Source organism: Aulostomus chinensis, chromosome 14 (genome assembly GCF_037954235.1).
Source record: "Aulostomus chinensis isolate RoL2024-O1b breed Wild chromosome 14, RoL_Achi_v1.0, whole genome shotgun sequence".
Classification (NCBI taxonomy): Eukaryota; Metazoa; Chordata; class Actinopteri; order Syngnathiformes; family Aulostomidae; genus Aulostomus; species Aulostomus chinensis.
The window spans coordinates 19,051,256-19,069,790 of NC_141333.1; the positions used below are offsets into that span (position 1 = coordinate 19,051,256).

At 40.4% G+C, this 18,535-nt stretch overlaps 1 protein-coding gene across 7 annotated transcripts; it reads left to right on the forward strand.

Annotated features, from left to right (window-relative positions):
• The first annotated feature begins 320 nt into the window (after nucleotides 1-320).
• On the forward strand, nucleotides 321-18,016 carry LOC147250060 (semaphorin-4E). 7 transcript variants are annotated; one of them, XM_086224058.1, is made up of 15 exons: nucleotides 321-620; nucleotides 5,152-5,296; nucleotides 6,278-6,792; nucleotides 7,032-7,174; nucleotides 8,304-8,366; nucleotides 8,766-8,864; nucleotides 11,592-11,691; nucleotides 11,978-12,088; nucleotides 12,229-12,380; nucleotides 12,510-12,682; nucleotides 12,898-13,054; nucleotides 13,145-13,367; nucleotides 14,329-14,444; nucleotides 14,602-14,818; nucleotides 14,913-18,016. In XM_086224058.1, exons 3-15 carry the CDS (start codon nucleotides 6,684-6,686, stop codon nucleotides 15,665-15,667), a joined length of 2,418 nt encoding a protein of 805 aa, XP_086080184.1. In that variant the 5' UTR covers nucleotides 321-620; nucleotides 5,152-5,296; nucleotides 6,278-6,683; the 3' UTR covers nucleotides 15,668-18,016. The 7 variants fall into 7 exon arrangements, with proteins under 7 accessions (XP_086080184.1, XP_086080186.1, XP_086080188.1 ...); XM_086224060.1 differs by having other exon boundaries at nucleotides 5,152-5,258; XM_086224062.1 differs by having other exon boundaries at nucleotides 5,152-5,258; nucleotides 6,281-6,792.
• Nucleotides 18,017-18,535: the final 519 nt, after the last annotated feature.

The following is an 18,535-nucleotide window of genomic DNA, read 5'->3' on the forward strand; positions in this document are numbered from 1 at the left end:
CTTCAGCTATTCTGCATTTAATTAGAACTATTGTTGATTGTATATCATTCTTCTGAAAAAACATTTTGGACCATATGTTTGGTATTAAGTTTCTTTTTCAGATATGTTTAGTAAAAATTGCAATGAGCCACTAGATGGCGTGGTAGAACCTGTAAATATTCCGTGGTTTTTTTTTTCACATTTTCACACCTGACGGTATTTGGATATGTTACCTTTATCAAAACGCAGCTTGTTTTAGAATTAATAATGATGAATTAATGCTTATAATTCCAGTGATAATTGAATAATAATAAAAATGCTCTTCGCGCACTTATATACCATAACTTCACGCACGCACTACGCATTTTGAACGTGGTGTTAATTCCCCTTACGCTAAAATAGATGGAAAGTGAATAACATTGGCCTGATTTAGCGGTTACAACTGATTGGCTGGGATCCAGTGAGATGTTTTGAAGAAAGGTACAATCAAAAGTCACATGATCAGGCGCTGCCTACCACCGAGAGCTGCCAGATTATCGCTCCCTGTGAACGTTACAGGTGGAGCACAAACCGTCAACCTGATCAGAGAAGACGAGGAAAACACCGGCAAACTAATCGATTTCCGACGTTGGCAACCCCGAGTAAGTGTGTTGTGATTTATAAACTTGTACACATTTGTTCCACATGCGTATTTTACGCGGAGCTGATGGTGGGAAATGCAGCGGCAAACTGTGGGGTGGATAGGTGCACAGATAGCGCACTTTAAATTCTATCCTAAGATTATAGGATATCCTAAACTAATAATAGCGGCTGAGAGCTGGACGAAGCTGTTGTAGGATACGCGTTAAGACTGACGCTCGTAGAAACGCTCCTCTAACATGTTGGTGCAGATTCACATCAGTGTCACACACGGCGCAGTGACTTCTTAGAAATTAATGAACTGTCACTTGGTTTATCTACATGCAAAGCTAAAATCCCATCAATGAAAAGATACCAGCTTCTGGTGAAAATTTCCGTTGCGTTTTTTTCCTCATGAATAATTTGCTGGCAGAATATTTGATTTGCTTGTGTTTGCAATTTGTGAGGGATATGGTAACTTCAGTATGATATTTAATGGTTTGATGGTGAGAGATAAAAACATGATCTTTGGTTGAGACTCAGAGAAAGGTGGAAAGACTTGCCTCAGAGGATTGCTCGATTTCAGCCAGCTCAGTGGTGTCATGAGGGTGCTGGGGCACGGTTGCGTACAGCAACCACAAATAACACGCTGGCTTTATGTGTTTACTTGCACGAACACATGCATAAAGCAGTATAACTTGTGTTTGGTACTCATAGGGAGTCCTGATCAGATGGCCTCACATTTGTCTTAAAGGTTTAATAGAAGCACATATGTTTAAAAAAAAAAGCCATCACATGTCACATGACAGGCCTAGGGGTTGTTTTTAATGGTGTGTGCCTTCATTTGTAAACAATATAATACCTGTTCCTCCAGTGTAAGAGAATCCAATTTCCCCCATGATATATCAAATGGATATATCACATTTATGTGGAAAAAAGCTGTTTGACTTGCATTGAAATACAAGGTTGATGGTATTCAGAACTCATTCACTTGTATGAAATTTGTCTTGCATCTAACTAGGTAAGGTGGCCCCAGTTTGTTTTCTTGGGTGTTCCCATCTGTCAATGAACTTGTCTCACAACACAGGCAGAGATGTTCTATGTTGTTCATATTTTTCCTTTCGTGTTCAGACTTGTCTGTGTGTGTGTGTGTGTGTGTTTGTGGTTTGTATGTTCCAACATGTAGTTCTATGATGTGCCTCTATGACCAGTAATTTGTCTCATCAGAGCAATTGTCATCCTGAAGAGTTTGTTAGATTTAGTATGGTTGTCATCCTTATGCACATCAGTGACTTAGACTTTTAGTCCATTTATGTAGATTAGGCTGTAACTGTACACACAACCTGTTTTCAAAATGTTTGTTCAGCTAATTACAACTCTTGTCCTCCACATCAAAACAAATGTGGAACATGTCTGTCATGATAATAAAAGAAAGGTTTGTTTTAGCCATCTGAGTTTGCAAAAATATAACCAGGTGTTGGATTGGGAATGTGTTTTCCAGTGACTGTTTCACAACAGGGTTGGTGAAACAAGGAGTGTCAAAGGTGGAAACCCTCCCACAACCAGTTTCCTGTTCAGGCCTCTGTGATGGAACAGTGTATCACAGCCGGCCGGCCTGCCAGCAGGCAGCTATGCTTACATTCAACTGCACATCGACTACATCATCACCAATGAGTTCAGACAGTCAAAGACTAGGTATGCAGGTCTCTGGTGAGTCAGTTACAGCCGGAGGAAACCTCACCCATCCAGCACAGTCAAACAAATGAGGGTGTCATGGCTCACTCCAGCTATCTGACAGTTCACTCAGTTTTCTGATTTAAATTAGTTGTGACTCACCATGATGACAACAGTCTGCTTGTGCGTGCATGTTTCAGACGCTGCTGTTTGGGGTTTTGCTTTGAGCACAGCACGTAGTTATCATGAGAATTCTTTGTAGAGTATTGTAGATACTCCTGAACGGTCTATAAATATCCTTGTGCTTCAAGTGATTGGAGTGTGTGCAGATATGGCTACAGGGCTTCTTCAATGTAGTTCAGGCGCAGCCTCTGAACTCACAGTTGGCACATAAAAAAAATCTTCGCAGCAGCTACAGTGTTATAGATTATTATCCGATAGACAAGAAAGATACTTGCTGGAGACATATAACACACTCTTGCTCTATATTTGGACATATGGAGATGTAAATAAATATTTTTCCAACATTTACCTTGTTTGTTCTAGTTACGTAGAAGTTCTGACTTTGAGTTGGGCGTTGAAGACAGAGCAGGTTATGGGCAAGGAGCTTGCAATATTTTTCCGATACACATTGACGCACATAATTTACTGAGTATTAGAAACAGAACTTCAATAGAATTTGATGGATACCACAAGGGTAGTCTAATAGTATGTAGATCACACTGTACTGATACATCCAGCATAGAAATTAAGACAGTAAGAAGAAGGAATTTTGCAAAGTTGCACAATTTCTAGGGGGCTGGAATATCGATAGAGTTATGTGGAAAAAAATGATACGTGACTCCATTTCTTTTATTGCACAGCCCTAGTTGAAGAGTCTTTACAATTTTCTTGATTTCGTTTTTTTATGTGGAGCATGCGATGGGGAGTTTTGTACTCTGACAAAAGCAGAATATCAGTGTAGTTTAATGCAGCTGTTTTTCTAATGACGGTTCAAGCAAGCAGGTTTTGCTGGCTGTACTGGAATCATTCCCTTATAAACAAACAAAATGACATAAATGAGTTTCACAGCAGTGCGTCTGTCCATACCCTCTCCCTCGGAGGAGAGAAAAACTAATCTAATGGTGGATTAGTATTGTTTTGGGAAAAGAAAAGAAAATGATTGAGCCTTAGAGAAAGAACACGGAGATTATAAGAAAAGGTGATAACCTGCCTCTCGTTCTATTATTCTATCAAACACGTGTCCTCTAATTAAGGGTCAGCTCATAAGATGCCAACATGTGTACGGTTGTCATTGTCATGGTGATTTTTTGACAGTGATACCAAGGAAGAGGGGGTCAAAAAGTCCATGGGAGGGTCCTTCCTGATTAATTAAGTGGACAAAAGGGAGAAGATTTATGTCATCCAAAGAGACCCCTCACATAAAGTTTGGATTGTTATCTGGCAGCCACAATTTTCATATTTTTCAGGAATTAATCTAAGGGAATGCTACCAAGTTTCTTTATTTCTTTGAAGTGTTTAAATTATAATGCTGTTGAATTCAGTTTTTATGCCTCATCAAGTAAAATTCTGAAAATATTTGATTAAAGTCGTGTTATTTTCGTGAATCACTTGACAACTTGTACTCAAAGGTTTCTTTCTTTAAAAAAAAAAAAACTTATGACAAAAAAAACCTTATGACAAGCAATTCCCCCCCAAACATACCTGATCTACATTCACTCACACACACACACACACACACACACACACACACACACACACTGAGTGTGACTCTGGATGAACAAATGTACAGAAAAGAAGGAAAACTGCTGCATGTTCTTCTGTTATGAGAGCCATACCTGTCAGTCTACACCGTTTGGGATGTTTCTGCTGTGAAAAACAACCTGCAGTCATTCCATGCACAGCTGTAGCACTCAACCCACTAGCCCCCCCCCCCCCCCCCATCCTCCTCCTCCCTGTACAGCCTGTGGGTAAAAGTATGTGAGACATTGCTGCTCTGACAACAGATGAGCAGTTCTATACATGCAGCAGCTCGTCCCACCGTATCAAGTAACAACAAGGTTGGGAGCATGGCAGTTTGTTGCAAAACGCACATTCAAAACTTGAGTTTGTTCTGAGACAACAGGGGATCGAGAGCTGAGCTGTCTCTCGATGAAATTTGGGTGCTGTCACTTTTGTTTCTATCAGCAAAGCAGATGTGTGCTGCTTCTGAAGGGTGTGCACCATAAAGGTAAGCATATAGATTTTACCTTGTGAATATGTTATTCTTGTGTGTTATACTGAGGAAACACACCTTGATGAATTTTGAATGAGGCTGCACCGCTCACTTAGTCAAAAGAGAAAGAAACTTGTGCAAAGTGCGAAGTCTCAATTCAGCTTGAATCTCAGAGTAGGGAATGAGTGGTGTGTTAAAGCAGTGAGTTTGAGTGTGATCTGTATGCATGCCCAAACCTAAGCGGATCGTCTAGTGCTTGAACCCCGCTGAGCCCAGAGGAAGTAGGGTCTTATCAGGGAGGAGGACAGGAAGAGACAGAGTGTCGAGGAGGAAGAGAGAGTCGGGGGGGGGGGGTAGTGTGGCACTCAACAGGATTTCACAAATTTCCTCGTAAAGTTTACAGTTCTGATGTTTCAGGCCTTTAACTCAAGGTGTTTGTGGACTCTGACGTAACCATGAGGTTGTTAGAGTTCATGCATGCGTCAGCCTTGGCTGGCCCTGACAGGAACTTCTTGTCTCTAATTTGTAAATACAGTTTTTTGATGAGCCCAAATATCTTTGGGTAGCATGTTGGTCAGTAATTGTTGTTCTAAGTGGAATCTATTTATAACATCGACCTGACCTGGCCTGACTTATATTTGTCCGTGTCCCTGTGTCTTTGACAGACAGTAACCTCACTGCTTCCACTGTGGAGATCATTTTACTTGTCAGGAGGAGTACCATTCAACTTGGGAAAACACTCTAATATTCTCTGTAGCCCTGAAAGACAACGGTAGGAATCACCACGATTCGATCATCACCGCATCCAAGGTTAGGCTTGGAAACAAGACTTTCTAACAAAAAGTCTCTACTTGGAATTGATGGGTCACAATACACCCCTCTGCATGATTTACTGAGAATTTCAAAATAGAGCTGAAAAGCCAACTTACTGTGTGCTACCTCAATAATCTAATAATATGGTATCATATTATATTTAAAACTCAACAGAGTGATGGAGTCAAAATTACTTAATTCACAATTACTGTTACTTAATTTTGAAGAAGAATGTGGAACCAAATAAATGTATGAACATTTAACAGGTAAGGGGCAGATGCATTTCCAGATGCATCATGAGAATTGTAGGATTATAATTATCTATGCTGCTGGACCCATAATAGAGTTATATCAGGATTTCTCCTTCCATTTTGACCATTCTGTTTTTTTTTTTTTGTCATGAGCCCCCTTTAGATTTGTCAAAGTGTGATGCTTTGTTGCTGTGGTGTCACTGAGACTGGAGACTGTAGTTTATATTAACAAGCAATAAAAGTGTCTCCCACCTTTGTGTATAAGTTTTACGTACCTCTTTGTGCTATCCAGCAGTAACAATTAAAGGCATATAAAAAGAGGTGAAAAGTATGTGAAGATATGTTAATTTGATCCCTGTTGCCATTAAATATGTGAGCAGCGACAGTACACACAATGGTCAGGTTAGCTGGTGTTCACCTTGATGCTTCTTCTGTCGTAGCCTTGGTATTTGATCTAGCCTGCAGCCAGCTGCAGACCACATACTTGAGTGTTTTAACTCCTTTTGACATTGTCACATGTCTGTTTTTAAGATTTTTCAATGTGTGTGAGTTCATTGTACATGTGTACTTGTTTGCGAAGTGTTTGCCTTAATTCCCGCCCTTGATGGTGAAAGAATAATTCTAATTGAATTGAGTTTTTTTTTTTCGTTTTGTAATGTGTACTTCAGGTTCAGTCTGCCAAAGATCTCCTCCATAAAACTCATATATATCTTTATATATTTCTCAGTAGGGGGGCACCATGAAGCTGATCTTCTACAGCACCCTTTTCCTGTAGCTGTGCGCCATGGCTTCACCTCCTCCTTCCAGAGAGGACACCAGTGGCTCATTAGCACTGCGCTGGAGGCTAACCCCAACATAGTCATCACGCTGGATACACACTTTGTACTGTAAAGAAGCAGACTCCGGTATACTGAACGGGCTGGAATAAACATCTCTGTGTGCTTTCTTGCGAGGGTCTTTGTTGGGAAAGATGGCCTGTGCCAGAGTGGCACATGTCCAGGACAGTGACGGCCCCAAAGTGTAACAACAGCAACATCTGGACTGGGACCTTTGACCATGTTCTGTCTCTGATCGTCTGCTTTGGTGGTGGAGCTGCAGCTCTTCCACACTTAGATGAAGCTGGACACTAAGCCATGTCTCTTCTGTCAGCCCTGATCATTGTCTGTGGATTGATGCTCCGTGGTTCATTCGGTGCACTCAACACTCGCTATTGTGTCCCACGAAAGACTGTCCACTACCAGAGTAAGTCCCAACACTGGATTCAACCGTGACATGCTTATTAAGGGGTTTGTATAGATGAAGAGTCCTTATTGGCGATTAAATCCAAGTTAACCACAGGTCACTGCCAGATTAGTTTCAGTAAACTTGCATTTTGTTGTTGCTGTGTCTCTGTGCTGTGTGTATTTTTTTCTTTTTTTATTACAACTGGAAAACAGGAGAAACAGTGTGATGATGTAGTTGCGATCTTCTTCTCTGCTTAGATGAGCTAAAGATGTTCAGAGAAGAGGGCATCTTCAACTACTCCACCATGTTGATGAGAGATGACTTGGGTGTGCTGCTGCTTGGGGCCAGAGAGGCTGTCTACGCTCTCGACATAAACAACATCTCTCTCAGGAAGGCTGCGGTAAGAGCACGTGTAGAGAGTTATGGAATAAAGTTTGTTTACAGCATTTACTGGTTGGAACTTGTGAAGTGATAAAAACACTTATAGTTAGATGCACAATAAAACATGGCCCGCTGCATAATAGCTTTGCTGTTAACTCTGAGAGTTTTGATTTAAATATGAAAAACTTCTTTAGAGATTATGAATAAGTACAGCAAAAAGAAAAACAAGAAAACAATAGTCATCACTAAATAATGTTATAAAGTACTACACACTACAGTTTGAATTCATAATAATAATAATAATAGGATAAGCATGTATAAATACATGCTTACACATTTTATCACCCATAAATTCCTGTGTTTTTTTAAAGAGAGGAAAATAAAATAAAACGAGCAAACATAATAGGGTCTTCGCCTGAAGTACCTTCGGGCTCAGGCCCTAATTAGAGAAGAAACCTCAATATTGTAAATACCTTTATATTATTGTCTTAGCTATCATCACATTAACAGTCTTTAGGAGTATTGTTTCTTTCATCTCAGGCACGGTTATGCAGTACTAAGCACTGTTACCTCACATATTTTCACTGAGTTTATATTCTGATTTGCAGTATAGAAGATGATGTTGATATTTATCTTATTGTTCTCATTTTCCTTGAGAAATCTATTCAAATATTTATTCAAACAAAGATGTTTTCTTGAGTCTGCAGCTTTAAAATTTTTTAATTTGCAATACTATATATGTGCATGTATGTGTATATATATACATATATATATATATATATATATATATATATATATATATATATATATATATATACACATACAAGTAGCCTTTAGCAAATACTTTTTGAAAATTACAGTAGAATTTCGGATTTGAAATATTAATAATCTATGAATTGTGCAGCCCTGTACAAGAGTGCGTTATCGGGCTGTGTTCTATATAAGGAAATGGTCCTGTTGAGTCAGTAGTCTGTTGATTCATGTTTGTAGTTACACAGGTAACCGTCATGACTGAAAAGAGTTTTGTGCACAGACTTGTTTTGATGTTAGACAAACAATGAAATGTGTGAGGGTAAACCGGCCATGGCACCACTGTCACGTTTCGGTTTGCGTGCTTTGACACGAGAGTTTTGCTTCTGTTGATGCAGGTGTACTGGCGAGTTACAGAAGAAAAGCAGAGGGAGTGCAAGTACAAGGGAAAGCATGCTGAGGTTTGTGTAATGTCTGTCAAAGCAGTTACTTTTACATCTAGTGCGGGAATACAAATGTCGAGGATGAGTGAAAGCATTTTACTCCTCCATGTAACTTTTCTCTATGCATTTGTAAATCATTTATGTGGGAGGGGGGTTTTGGTTTTTTTATGTTGTTGTTTTTTTTGTTTTGTTTTTTTGCTTTTCAAGTCTTTATACAGAATTCTCTTTAGAGTGTTGTGCTTACAGCTCTGGGCTTGATGTCCAAATAAAGGCATAAGAAGAAAATGCACAAACAGCCTTGACCTCCTGGTCACCAGCACATTTTCAGGCGTCGTGTGCAGTATATGTGTCTGTGTGTTCATGGCAGAACCAACAAAGCTCTGACCCTTGAATTCTTTCTGCTGGATCTTGTTGCAGGTGGAATGTCGTAACTATATTCGAACGCTTCACAAAGTGAATCACACATCTACGTATGTGTGTGGCACAAATGCCTTTAGCCCCATCTGTGATTATATGGTAAGTATGAAGTTAACAGGAATGTTAGCAAACTATGCCTATAGGCAGGACTTTTGTGGATTACCTCTGCCAAGGTGGTCATGTTTTTGATAGCGTTTGTTTGATTTTTAGCAGGATTACACAAAAACTATAAGGCAGAAATTCAACAAACTTGGTGGAGGTGTGTAGAATGGGCCAAGAAGAATCCATTGAATTTGGGGGCAGATCCAATTGACAGAGATAATAATTCAATTTTTTGACATCAGCTTTGGCTGAGTATTCGTTGGTGGAAGTATGCACTCTCCTTTTGGCTGATATGATGGTGCTATTTGAGTTATTCAAATCATGTGAAAATAGTTTTCATTTTTTTCATTCCTTTAAAGAAAGAACTGCCTTTGGCTTGAATGAATTTCAGTTGTGCTTATTTAAAGCAACATGTAATTTTGCTGAGCAGCAGCAGCTTACACAACAAGGATGCCTTTATATCTTTTCATTTGAGAATTAGTAGATTACCTGAGATAATATTTAGCAAAACACCTGATTTTGGCAGGTGTTGGGACAGCGGTGGACGGAAATATGGTTTAACATGGTTTAAAATGACCTTTGGCTCTACTGTGACATCCTTCATGTTAATGAGGATCTCATTACAAGACCATAGGTCTGAACTTACAGCTGTTGTGTGTCAAAAGCTGCAAGTAACTACCATTACACTTACTGAGTGAGTAGCAGTAGCTAAGTGTCTCTTGACTTCCTCCTTAAGTGGCCTTTTCTGTCTTTTTGCTTCTTGCACATAGTCTGTACTCAGAATTATAAGCTATCTTACCCAACATCAGCAGATCCATGCTTGCTCAGGTCAAATAACAGTTTGGGAGCAGGCATTTGGAACTCAAGGGAGGCACTGTTCCCTATTTATCTCTACTTTCCAAAATATATTTTTGCTTATGTTCAGAAAAAGAACTAAACACTCCATCTGAATATAGGTCACCTATCTTGTGCATCTCTGTTATAAGCCATTCATTCCAGTAGACATTCCTTTTCTCGATCATACGGAAGGGTTGTGCCATATAGAGGCATGTGGTTGTCTTAAGTGTGACACACCACACATCCAGTGTACTTCTCTCCAGGTTGCCCTAGAATGAGCCAATACTGCGTTTGAAAAGTAATCCTGTCCATTAGTAGTTGAACCAAGCGGAAGTCCGTCCAAAGGCTTGAAGGGACCTTCTAGCTCCTGCTCAGTTTTGGTCCAGCTCAGATCTGGTTCAGCTTCCTTCCAGTGCTTCGTCAATCGGAACATTTCAAATGATAGATTGTATAGCCTGACATTGTGTAGAGACATCCCTCCTATGTCCGTTGGTGACCAAATTTTCTTGACATTGATCCTTGGTCTTTTCTTGTCCCACAAAAAGTCTTTGATTATCCTGTCATATTGCTAAACTGCGTTGGTGATTGATGGATGAATTTTTGGAGGAGAGGTTCCATATTTGATGGCACTACTTCATCTAAATTTGGATTTAGTTGAATACCCAAACATTTCATAGCTGAAGGTTTCCACTTGAAATTAAATGAAGTGATATAACTGGAGTAGCCTGTGTTTGATAAAGGCATAGCCTCTGATTTGTGTCAGTTTATCTTACATCCTGGCAATTTAGAATATGAGTCGATACAGTCCTTTTGAAAGAAAAGAGAGAAATAAAAGTAAATTTTGCTTACACCTTAGCTTAATACCATCAAAATGATTTAATCTCTTTTGTAGATTAAGCTAAGTGGCAGCACGGTGCTGCAGGGGTTAGCACTGTCGCGTCACAGCAAGAAAGTTCAGGGTTTGAGTCCCAGCTCGGGTACAGGTTCTTGCTGTGTGGAGTTTGCATGTTCTCCCTGTTCCTGTGTGGGTTCTCTCTGGTACTCCAGCTTCCTCCCACAGTCCAAACATATCAAGAGGGGACGAGGCTGATTGATACTCTAAATTGACTGTAGGTGTGACTGTGAGTGAGTGTGTTTCTCTATATGTGTTGGTCCTGCAAAGGACCCCCCCCCCCCCCCATGACCCTTAACAGGATAAGCAGAAGAACATGGATGGATGGATGGATTAAGCTAAAATGCAGCAAAATTGTTGCTTATGGCGATACATCATCCAAAACTTGTATGCTGCTGTTGAAATACTCACACATAGCTGTCTTGAGCTCACAAATATGTTTATTTTCTCAGCGGAATCACATCTTTGTTACTCCAGAATGCAGAAAGATCCAGCCACATACATTTGCCCAAAAGCTAATGGCGTAACCAATTACAAATGACAGCAAAACTGTCCAAAAACGTCAGTTGACAAACTCTCAAGTTAATTTTTCACTATATTCCATCAAATTTTAACACTGTAAGTCTGGCTTGCTCAGTGGCATTGGCTCCCTTGAATAATAGTGGTTGAAAGTTCCAGTCAATAGTACAAGGCCTTAAATTGTATCTCTGTAAATGGCCACTGTGCAACTGTGCATGCTCCGAGAAATTCCAACATAATTAAAATCATCCTCTCTCTTGTAATACAGAGTTGACAGATTTTCTCATGTTGTGGCACTTAGTTGCAAAAAAGGGCAGTTTATTTGTGTTAAAAGTAAATCTCTTTTGAACGGCAGATAAATTGTTGCGTGCTAGTTTGAATAGAGAGCGTGTGGGCTAACAACACATACTAACCACTGGTAGAGTGATCTAAGCTTGATAAGAATACTTCCCTCTAACTCTCTCTATTTCCAACAGACTTTTGCTAATGGACAGCTGAGGCTGGAGGGAAAGCAGGAGGAGGGAAAGGGGAAGTGTCCTTTTGATCCCTTCCAGAGATACTCCTCCCTCATGGTTGGTGAGTGTCTGAGTCAGGTTTGCTGCCAACAGCAGAACAGGGGAATACAAAAATACTGCTGAACTTTCAAAGTTCCCCAAAGATCAGAGCATGACTACTGTGTCCAGATTTTGCTACACAAGACCTGAGAACCAAATGTCACCCAAAAACTTAAAGCATATAGTAGCCAGTCAGAAAACAGTCAGTTTCAGTTCAATATTAAGCAAATACAAGAGATATTTGTCTAACTTAATATGAAAAATGGACTACTAGGAATGTTGCCTCATCTCTTGTTCCTGTCAAATAGGAAGTGACCTGTACTCTGCTACATCCATCAACTTCTTGGGCTCAGAGCCCGTGGTCCTGCGCAGTTCAAACTTGGCTCTCAGAACAGAGTTTAAGAGCTCCTGGCTAAATGGTGAGTCCCTCTTACTTCATGGTATGCATACTTTACAGCAGTTCCCAAAAAATTTTTTCAGTAAAAAAGAATTGCAGCACTAATGCATGATCTAAGATGATCGGTTGTGTTTCTTATGTATTTTTTCTTTGTGATTTCAGAGCCAAACTTTGTCTACATGGACTCTGTGGGTGAGAGTTTAAATAGTCCTGATGGTGATGATGATAAAGTATACTTGTTCTTCAGTGAGAACGCCATGGAATATGACTTCTACAGCAAAGTTACAGTGTCCAGAGTGGCCCGTGTCTGTAAGGTACATTTAAACACAGGTTCTGCATTACTTTTGGCATATCCAAAAGTCTTTGGACACCTCTGGTTGCTTTTCAGGGAAATACGCTTGTCAATAAATACACTTGACCGAGTTTTCTGTGTCTCCGTTTAGGGGGACATGGGTGGCCAACGGACACTGCAGAGGAAATGGACGTCATTCCTAAAAGCTCGTCTGGATTGTTCCCTCCCTGAACCCAGCCTGCCCCCCATTGTCCAGGATGTCTTCCTGCTGAAGCATGATGACTGGAGGAAGAGTGTCTTCTACGCTGTCTTCACTCCACAGTCGTAAGCACCTAAGAGTGAAATTCTGCCGTTTTATTGAGCTGCAAAGGCGAGGAGGGGAGCATCCTGAGCAGTCAATTTGGAAGAGTGATAAAGATTTGAAAATGAGCAGTTTGTTACAAGCAGAATTCATGTGTCTAGTATGAGCTTCAAGTAGAATCTTCGAGTTAATTGGTCTTGGGCTTATCTGACTAAATGTGTGTGGGCTGTGTTTTCAGGAGCTTCTCCCAGGTATCCGTGGTGTGTGCATACAGTGTGTCTGCCATTAGAGATATCTTCAATGAGGGAAAGTTTAAGACACCTGTTGCTGTGGAGACATCCCATGTTAAGTGGGTGATGTATACAGGAGAGGTGCCAGTCCCCCGACCAGGAGCAGTGAGTGCTGATGATATTTGACATCCACACAGAAGCAAAGATGTCAAATCTGAAAAAGCCTCTATTCTAAGGAGCTGCTTTGTATTTCAGTGCATCAATAATAAGGCACGAGAAATGGGGATGAATCGCTCTCTGGATCTGCCTGACAAAACCCTCCAGTTCATCAGGGACCGTCCCCTCATGGATGAGGCGGTTCGTCCTTTGACAGGAGGGCCGCTGCTGGTCAAGAGGGGAGCCTTGCTGACTCGGATTGTGGTGGACAATGTGCAGGCACTAGATGGCGAGACATACGCCGTCATGTTCATTGGCACTGGTAAATTATGTCTATTTACTGAGATTGAAGATGCTAGTTTCTTAGCAATGTTTCCATATTGTGTTTAATTAGAGCACCTGAAAACAGTCAATAATACAACATTTTCATTACTAAGGAAGAGTCCATAAAAGTATTTTCCCCACCAAAAAATAAACTTAGCTGATATGTGTCACCAGGACTTTGCAAACAGTTCTGCAATTGCATTCACATTTTCTTTTTGTTTCTGAACACCAATGGGAAGGGAACTCGAGTCCTGTGACATCACTTCAGTTGCAAATTAAGGACTTTTAAACTTGACTTTGACTTGGTGTTCATAACTTGAGGCAGATGACTTGACAAGATTTATTTTCTTTATAAAATATTTGCACCATTTTACATTCTGTTAAGTTATGTTTCGTTGGCCAGTATGTTTTGCCAACTGATTGGCTGGTCAGACTTTATTAATAAAGCTGGCATTAAGCTTAAGCTATGTTTGACAAGGCTTTGAATTAATTTTTACCTTATAGAGGAAAAAAGGACACATGACTTAAATATGTGAAACAGTGCAGCTTGAATCATGACTTACTTGATTAGAGCAATGACTTGACTTTCTTGCCTGCAGCAGGACTTGTTTGATTTCAACTGTGGTAACTTGGGACTTCCTTATGACTTGCACGTTTGACTTATTCCTGCTCTGCTAAACTCTGATGGTGCTCAGAAATATGTGACACCTTTTCCCAACTGTATCATTAAAAGTTGTGTGCAAAGAGGCAAATAAAACAAATACTTACGTCTTCACTCAAAGTTAAGAAAACATTTAAGGAGATTTAATTGTAGGCTTTTAAAGGAATCATAAGTTTTCTGGAGTCAATCCTCTTCTCATTTGCCGATTGATTAAGGCACATGTTGGATATGAGTCTACCATCTCAGTGATTTAATTTGTGATTATTTGATGTAATTGGACTTCTTCGTGTCCCAATAGAAAATGGTTATGTTCAGAAGGCTGTCAACTACGCTGGAGAGATGGTCATCATCGAGGAAATTCAACTGTACAAAACCCCTGAGCCCATCAACATCCTGCGTCTCTCATCCCACAAGGTATCACATATAGCTGCAGTATGAGCTCATCAGTATCTTGGATAACTCTTATTTATTGGTCATTTTCTATGCCAGTATTGATTTAGAAGCCATTCATTTGAATACGTTATTTCACACAAGCACTAGAGAGGTGCCAATGATGGTGTGTTTCTTTTAGGGCCAAGTGTTTGCAGGTTCAGAGTTTGGTGCAGTCCAAATGCCAGTCAGTAACTGCAGCCGCCATGACACTTGTGTGGACTGCATTCTTGCCAGGGATCCCTACTGTGCCTGGGACTTCTCCATAGCGCGGTGCTCCTCCATCCACAGCTCGTCCTCTCTAAATAATGCCATACAGAGTCTGAAGGAGGGAGATGCATCACAATGTCCTGAACCAGGTGAGGGTTTGTATGCATGGCTCTCTTTGTGTGAAATAGGCTCTCACAAGCGCTATTATTAGTACACAGTGACCTTGTGTTCATGTGTTTCTAGTTCCATTAGAAGCGGTGGACTTTACCCTGGTTCCAGAGAACAACATCCAGCTACCTTGCCAGCGCCACTCCAACTTGGCACAGGTCCTGTGGCGATTCTCTGACCGAATACTTCACTCTAACAACAAATACTACATCTACAGCGGGGGTCTCCTCATCCTGAACACCTCTGAGTTGGATGCTGGCTTGTACACCTGTGACTCGGTAGAGCGCATCAACAGCAGAACATACAACCGGACTGTGGCTGTTTATCATTTACAGCTCTACTCTGGCCCCGGAGTGGGAGGAAGCACCACTCCTGGCAATGAGGTGAAAAATTCCTCAGACTATGCTCACACAAATGTCCCAGGGCAGGAGCCACAGGGGGACGATGGGGACCTGCTGTCCCCTGAGACTCAAAGTGATACTGGCAGGATAACACGGTTAGAAGTGGCCGTAGCTCTGCTGTCACTGCTTTGCCTCTCCCTGGTGGGGGTCATATTCTGGTTCTGGTGTAGAGGACATTTGCAGTGCTTCAAGTTCACACAGAGCTCCCATGAAAGTGATGTGAAAAGACAGTCAGCTGAATACATGCACATACAGAACAAAACTTCTGAGATACAGTTTGTGGGGCCCGAGTCTGGGGGGCCATGTAGTGCCAATAATAATCACTCTGCTGTTGACTTCAAAGGCAATGGGCAGCACCACTTCACACCTATGGCCAACATTTCAAGTCTTGATGGTCTGGGATACATAAATGATGAGTCAGAAATTTGACACTGCTGAGGTTTAAATTGCAGTCCAGGACCAGCACCAGTGCACAAACTCCCTGTATGTGCACTTGTAGTTAGAAAAGTTGTGCTGTTTCTCCTCGACAGTCAGTTTATTGTTTCCTCAGTTGAACCAGGCAGCTGAAACTCTGAAAGACAATTTTTGGTAGACTTTTCACTACAGGAAATTGTTGGAAAATCTCCTTTTTTTTATATATGTATTTTTTTGTACAATGATATATTGTGAATACACTTAGTGTAATATACAGTGTACAGCCAAGTGATTTTTATCGACGACTATTTATTTGTTTCAAGTACGTTTTTATTTCAGCGATTTTTGATATTTGTGGTCTTGTATTTAAAAATGGGGGGGGGGGGCATCAGCGGACAAGTAGCAAACATTGAGACCTCTATACGAGCACATTTGCGGATAACTTTTTTAAGATGACATTGATGAGTCAGAGTACTGCTCAGTTTTGTATGTCTTAATGATTGGTGGCTGTAAAAAAAAAATAAAAAAATAAACAACTTTGTGAAAGAAAAACACCAACCTTCTGGGAAACATTTTCCATGTCTATTATTTCTAGAGCCAGAAAATCCAATAGATTCCCTTCTCTCCTCTCTGTGTGCATTACAGAGCTCCAGACCGCCACTGGAGGGCTGAGTGCTTGTTAGTCTAGCTGCAGTGAATGCTAGCAGTGGGGTGTGGTAGCATTCATTCTCAAAAGTCATCAATTACACTTTTCTCTATAACAGAGTTTGCCTCCATGAATAGAGCTGACAAGCTGTTGTTTTCATCAGTTACATACGCTTTGTTTAGTTGACTGAAATTATGATACAGCTTTTGAGCTGCTGTGTCAAATAACACAGCGGCTCAAAAGCTGTATCAAATAATTGTAAATGAATAAAATGACAAAAGCTTGTATCATTTACCAGTTTTTTTTTTTTTTTTTTACAGTGAATGGTAAACACAACCCTAACTCTAATAATGCAGGCAAGGGTTGTTTTAGAATGAAGTGTATCCGATGACTTGAGATTATTCACTCCCACCCTCTATGGTATTCATTCCAGTCAAGCTAACGAACAATCAGCTATCTGGAGGGTTTCAGGAGGTCTGTAATATCAACAAAGAGAGAAAAAAAACCAAAAATGGTATTTGTCCCCTTGTCTGGCTCTGAAAATGATGGACAGTGAGTGTATTTCCTAAAAAGTTGGTGTGTTCTTTTCCGAGAAGAAAGTCCTAGAAACTTTTGGACAGCCTTGTAAGAAATGCACTTCAAGAATTATCACTATTAGGATGTCAACTTGGGGGCAGCACAGCTCAGAGGTAGAGTGGCCGTCTAGCAACTGAAGGGTTGCTGGTTTGTTCCTCTCTTTTCCTGTTGACCGTGTCGAAGTATTCTTGAGCAAGATTCTGAGTCCCTAATTGCTCCTGATGGCCCTGTGGCAGACTGGCGACCCCTTCAGGGTGAACTCCACCTCTCGCCTGAAGTCAGCTGGGATAGGCTCCAGGCCCCCTTAACCCTTAACGAATAAGCGGCATAGAAAATGCATGGATGGATGGATGTCAACTTACTCTGACTTTGTTACTCCGATCAAAAACATGCAAGGAAATAAATTCTAAAAATTCCCAGTAGGGTTCACAAATTGTAACCTAAAGATCCCCTTGGAACTTTGATTGGGTGTTTTGAGGATCCACTTTTCATACTGAGCAACAGCATTGCAGAACCTCCTGAGTTCTTGGAAGAGCCCCTAGGTTCTTTCCATAACCTAGAATATCTCTGGGAACTAGGCTTAACAATGAGAAAGTTAACCATTTGAATTCAAGATCTAGGTGAGAGTTTTCCGTAGAATTTTCAGTCAGTAAATGTTCACTGAGAGCGTAATCAGGTTGGTTTTGCAGCTCAGATCCTGAGCATATATACACAACGCAAATTCCAAAGCTTGTTGGCGTATTTTTCTGTCTGAGTACATCGATACAAATGTTTCTGTTAAATGTTGGAAAATGCAACCATTCTGTGTTTAAAAAAAAAACTTCACAAGTTTAAAGTGTTGATGTCAGTAATAATAAAACATCTCTCACTTCCCTGAGACATTTCTTTGAAAAAGCATTGCTGGGAGTTTTATGTTGACATGCTTCCTTCCTTCAGTTTGTACAGCGAATCATCAACACTGACAACACACTATGACTCATAGTTGGAAAAAAATGCAAAAATGAATGCAGCCTGAATGTGGGTTCTTTTTTTTCAGTCTGTCATTATAATGCATCAAGGTGTACTGTATAGGTTTCATCCCAAACAAGATCTGTGACAGTGTTGCAGTCTGCTTCATTATTTAAAAGCCAAATAAAATTACCATGAACAGAAGCAAGGATTTATATTGGTCTTATCAAGCAATACATTAATAAAATATTGTTCTATTTTTTTTAAAAAAACTCACTTTCATATTTAGCCTGGGTTTACACTCGGGAATTGAGCTGCAGAGCAACTATCTGCTTTATTCTAAAGAAGTTCAGAATGTTTCAGATTTTATTTTTCCTTTTGCTACCCTCTCCTGTTCACCAGCTCCATTTCTCCATCCTAGATTTAATGAGGCTTCTTATTTTTGGAGTTTTTCTGAGATGCTCAGAGGTTGTTGTTGTTGTTGTCTTAATCCCACGCTAATATTTTCTATCTCAATAACATAGCAACATCACTGCCTGGCAAACACATTTTTGTTTGAAGGAATGGAAAGAAAACATAAAAGAGCAAACAAACAGAAAAAAACAGCTAGTTCAACCACAGAAAACCCAAGTTCAATTTGGGCATCAAATTGTGCCTGTGCAGTTTCCCCTTTATCTTGGGAGTTCATCCTATTTATTTGACAGCCTGCATTT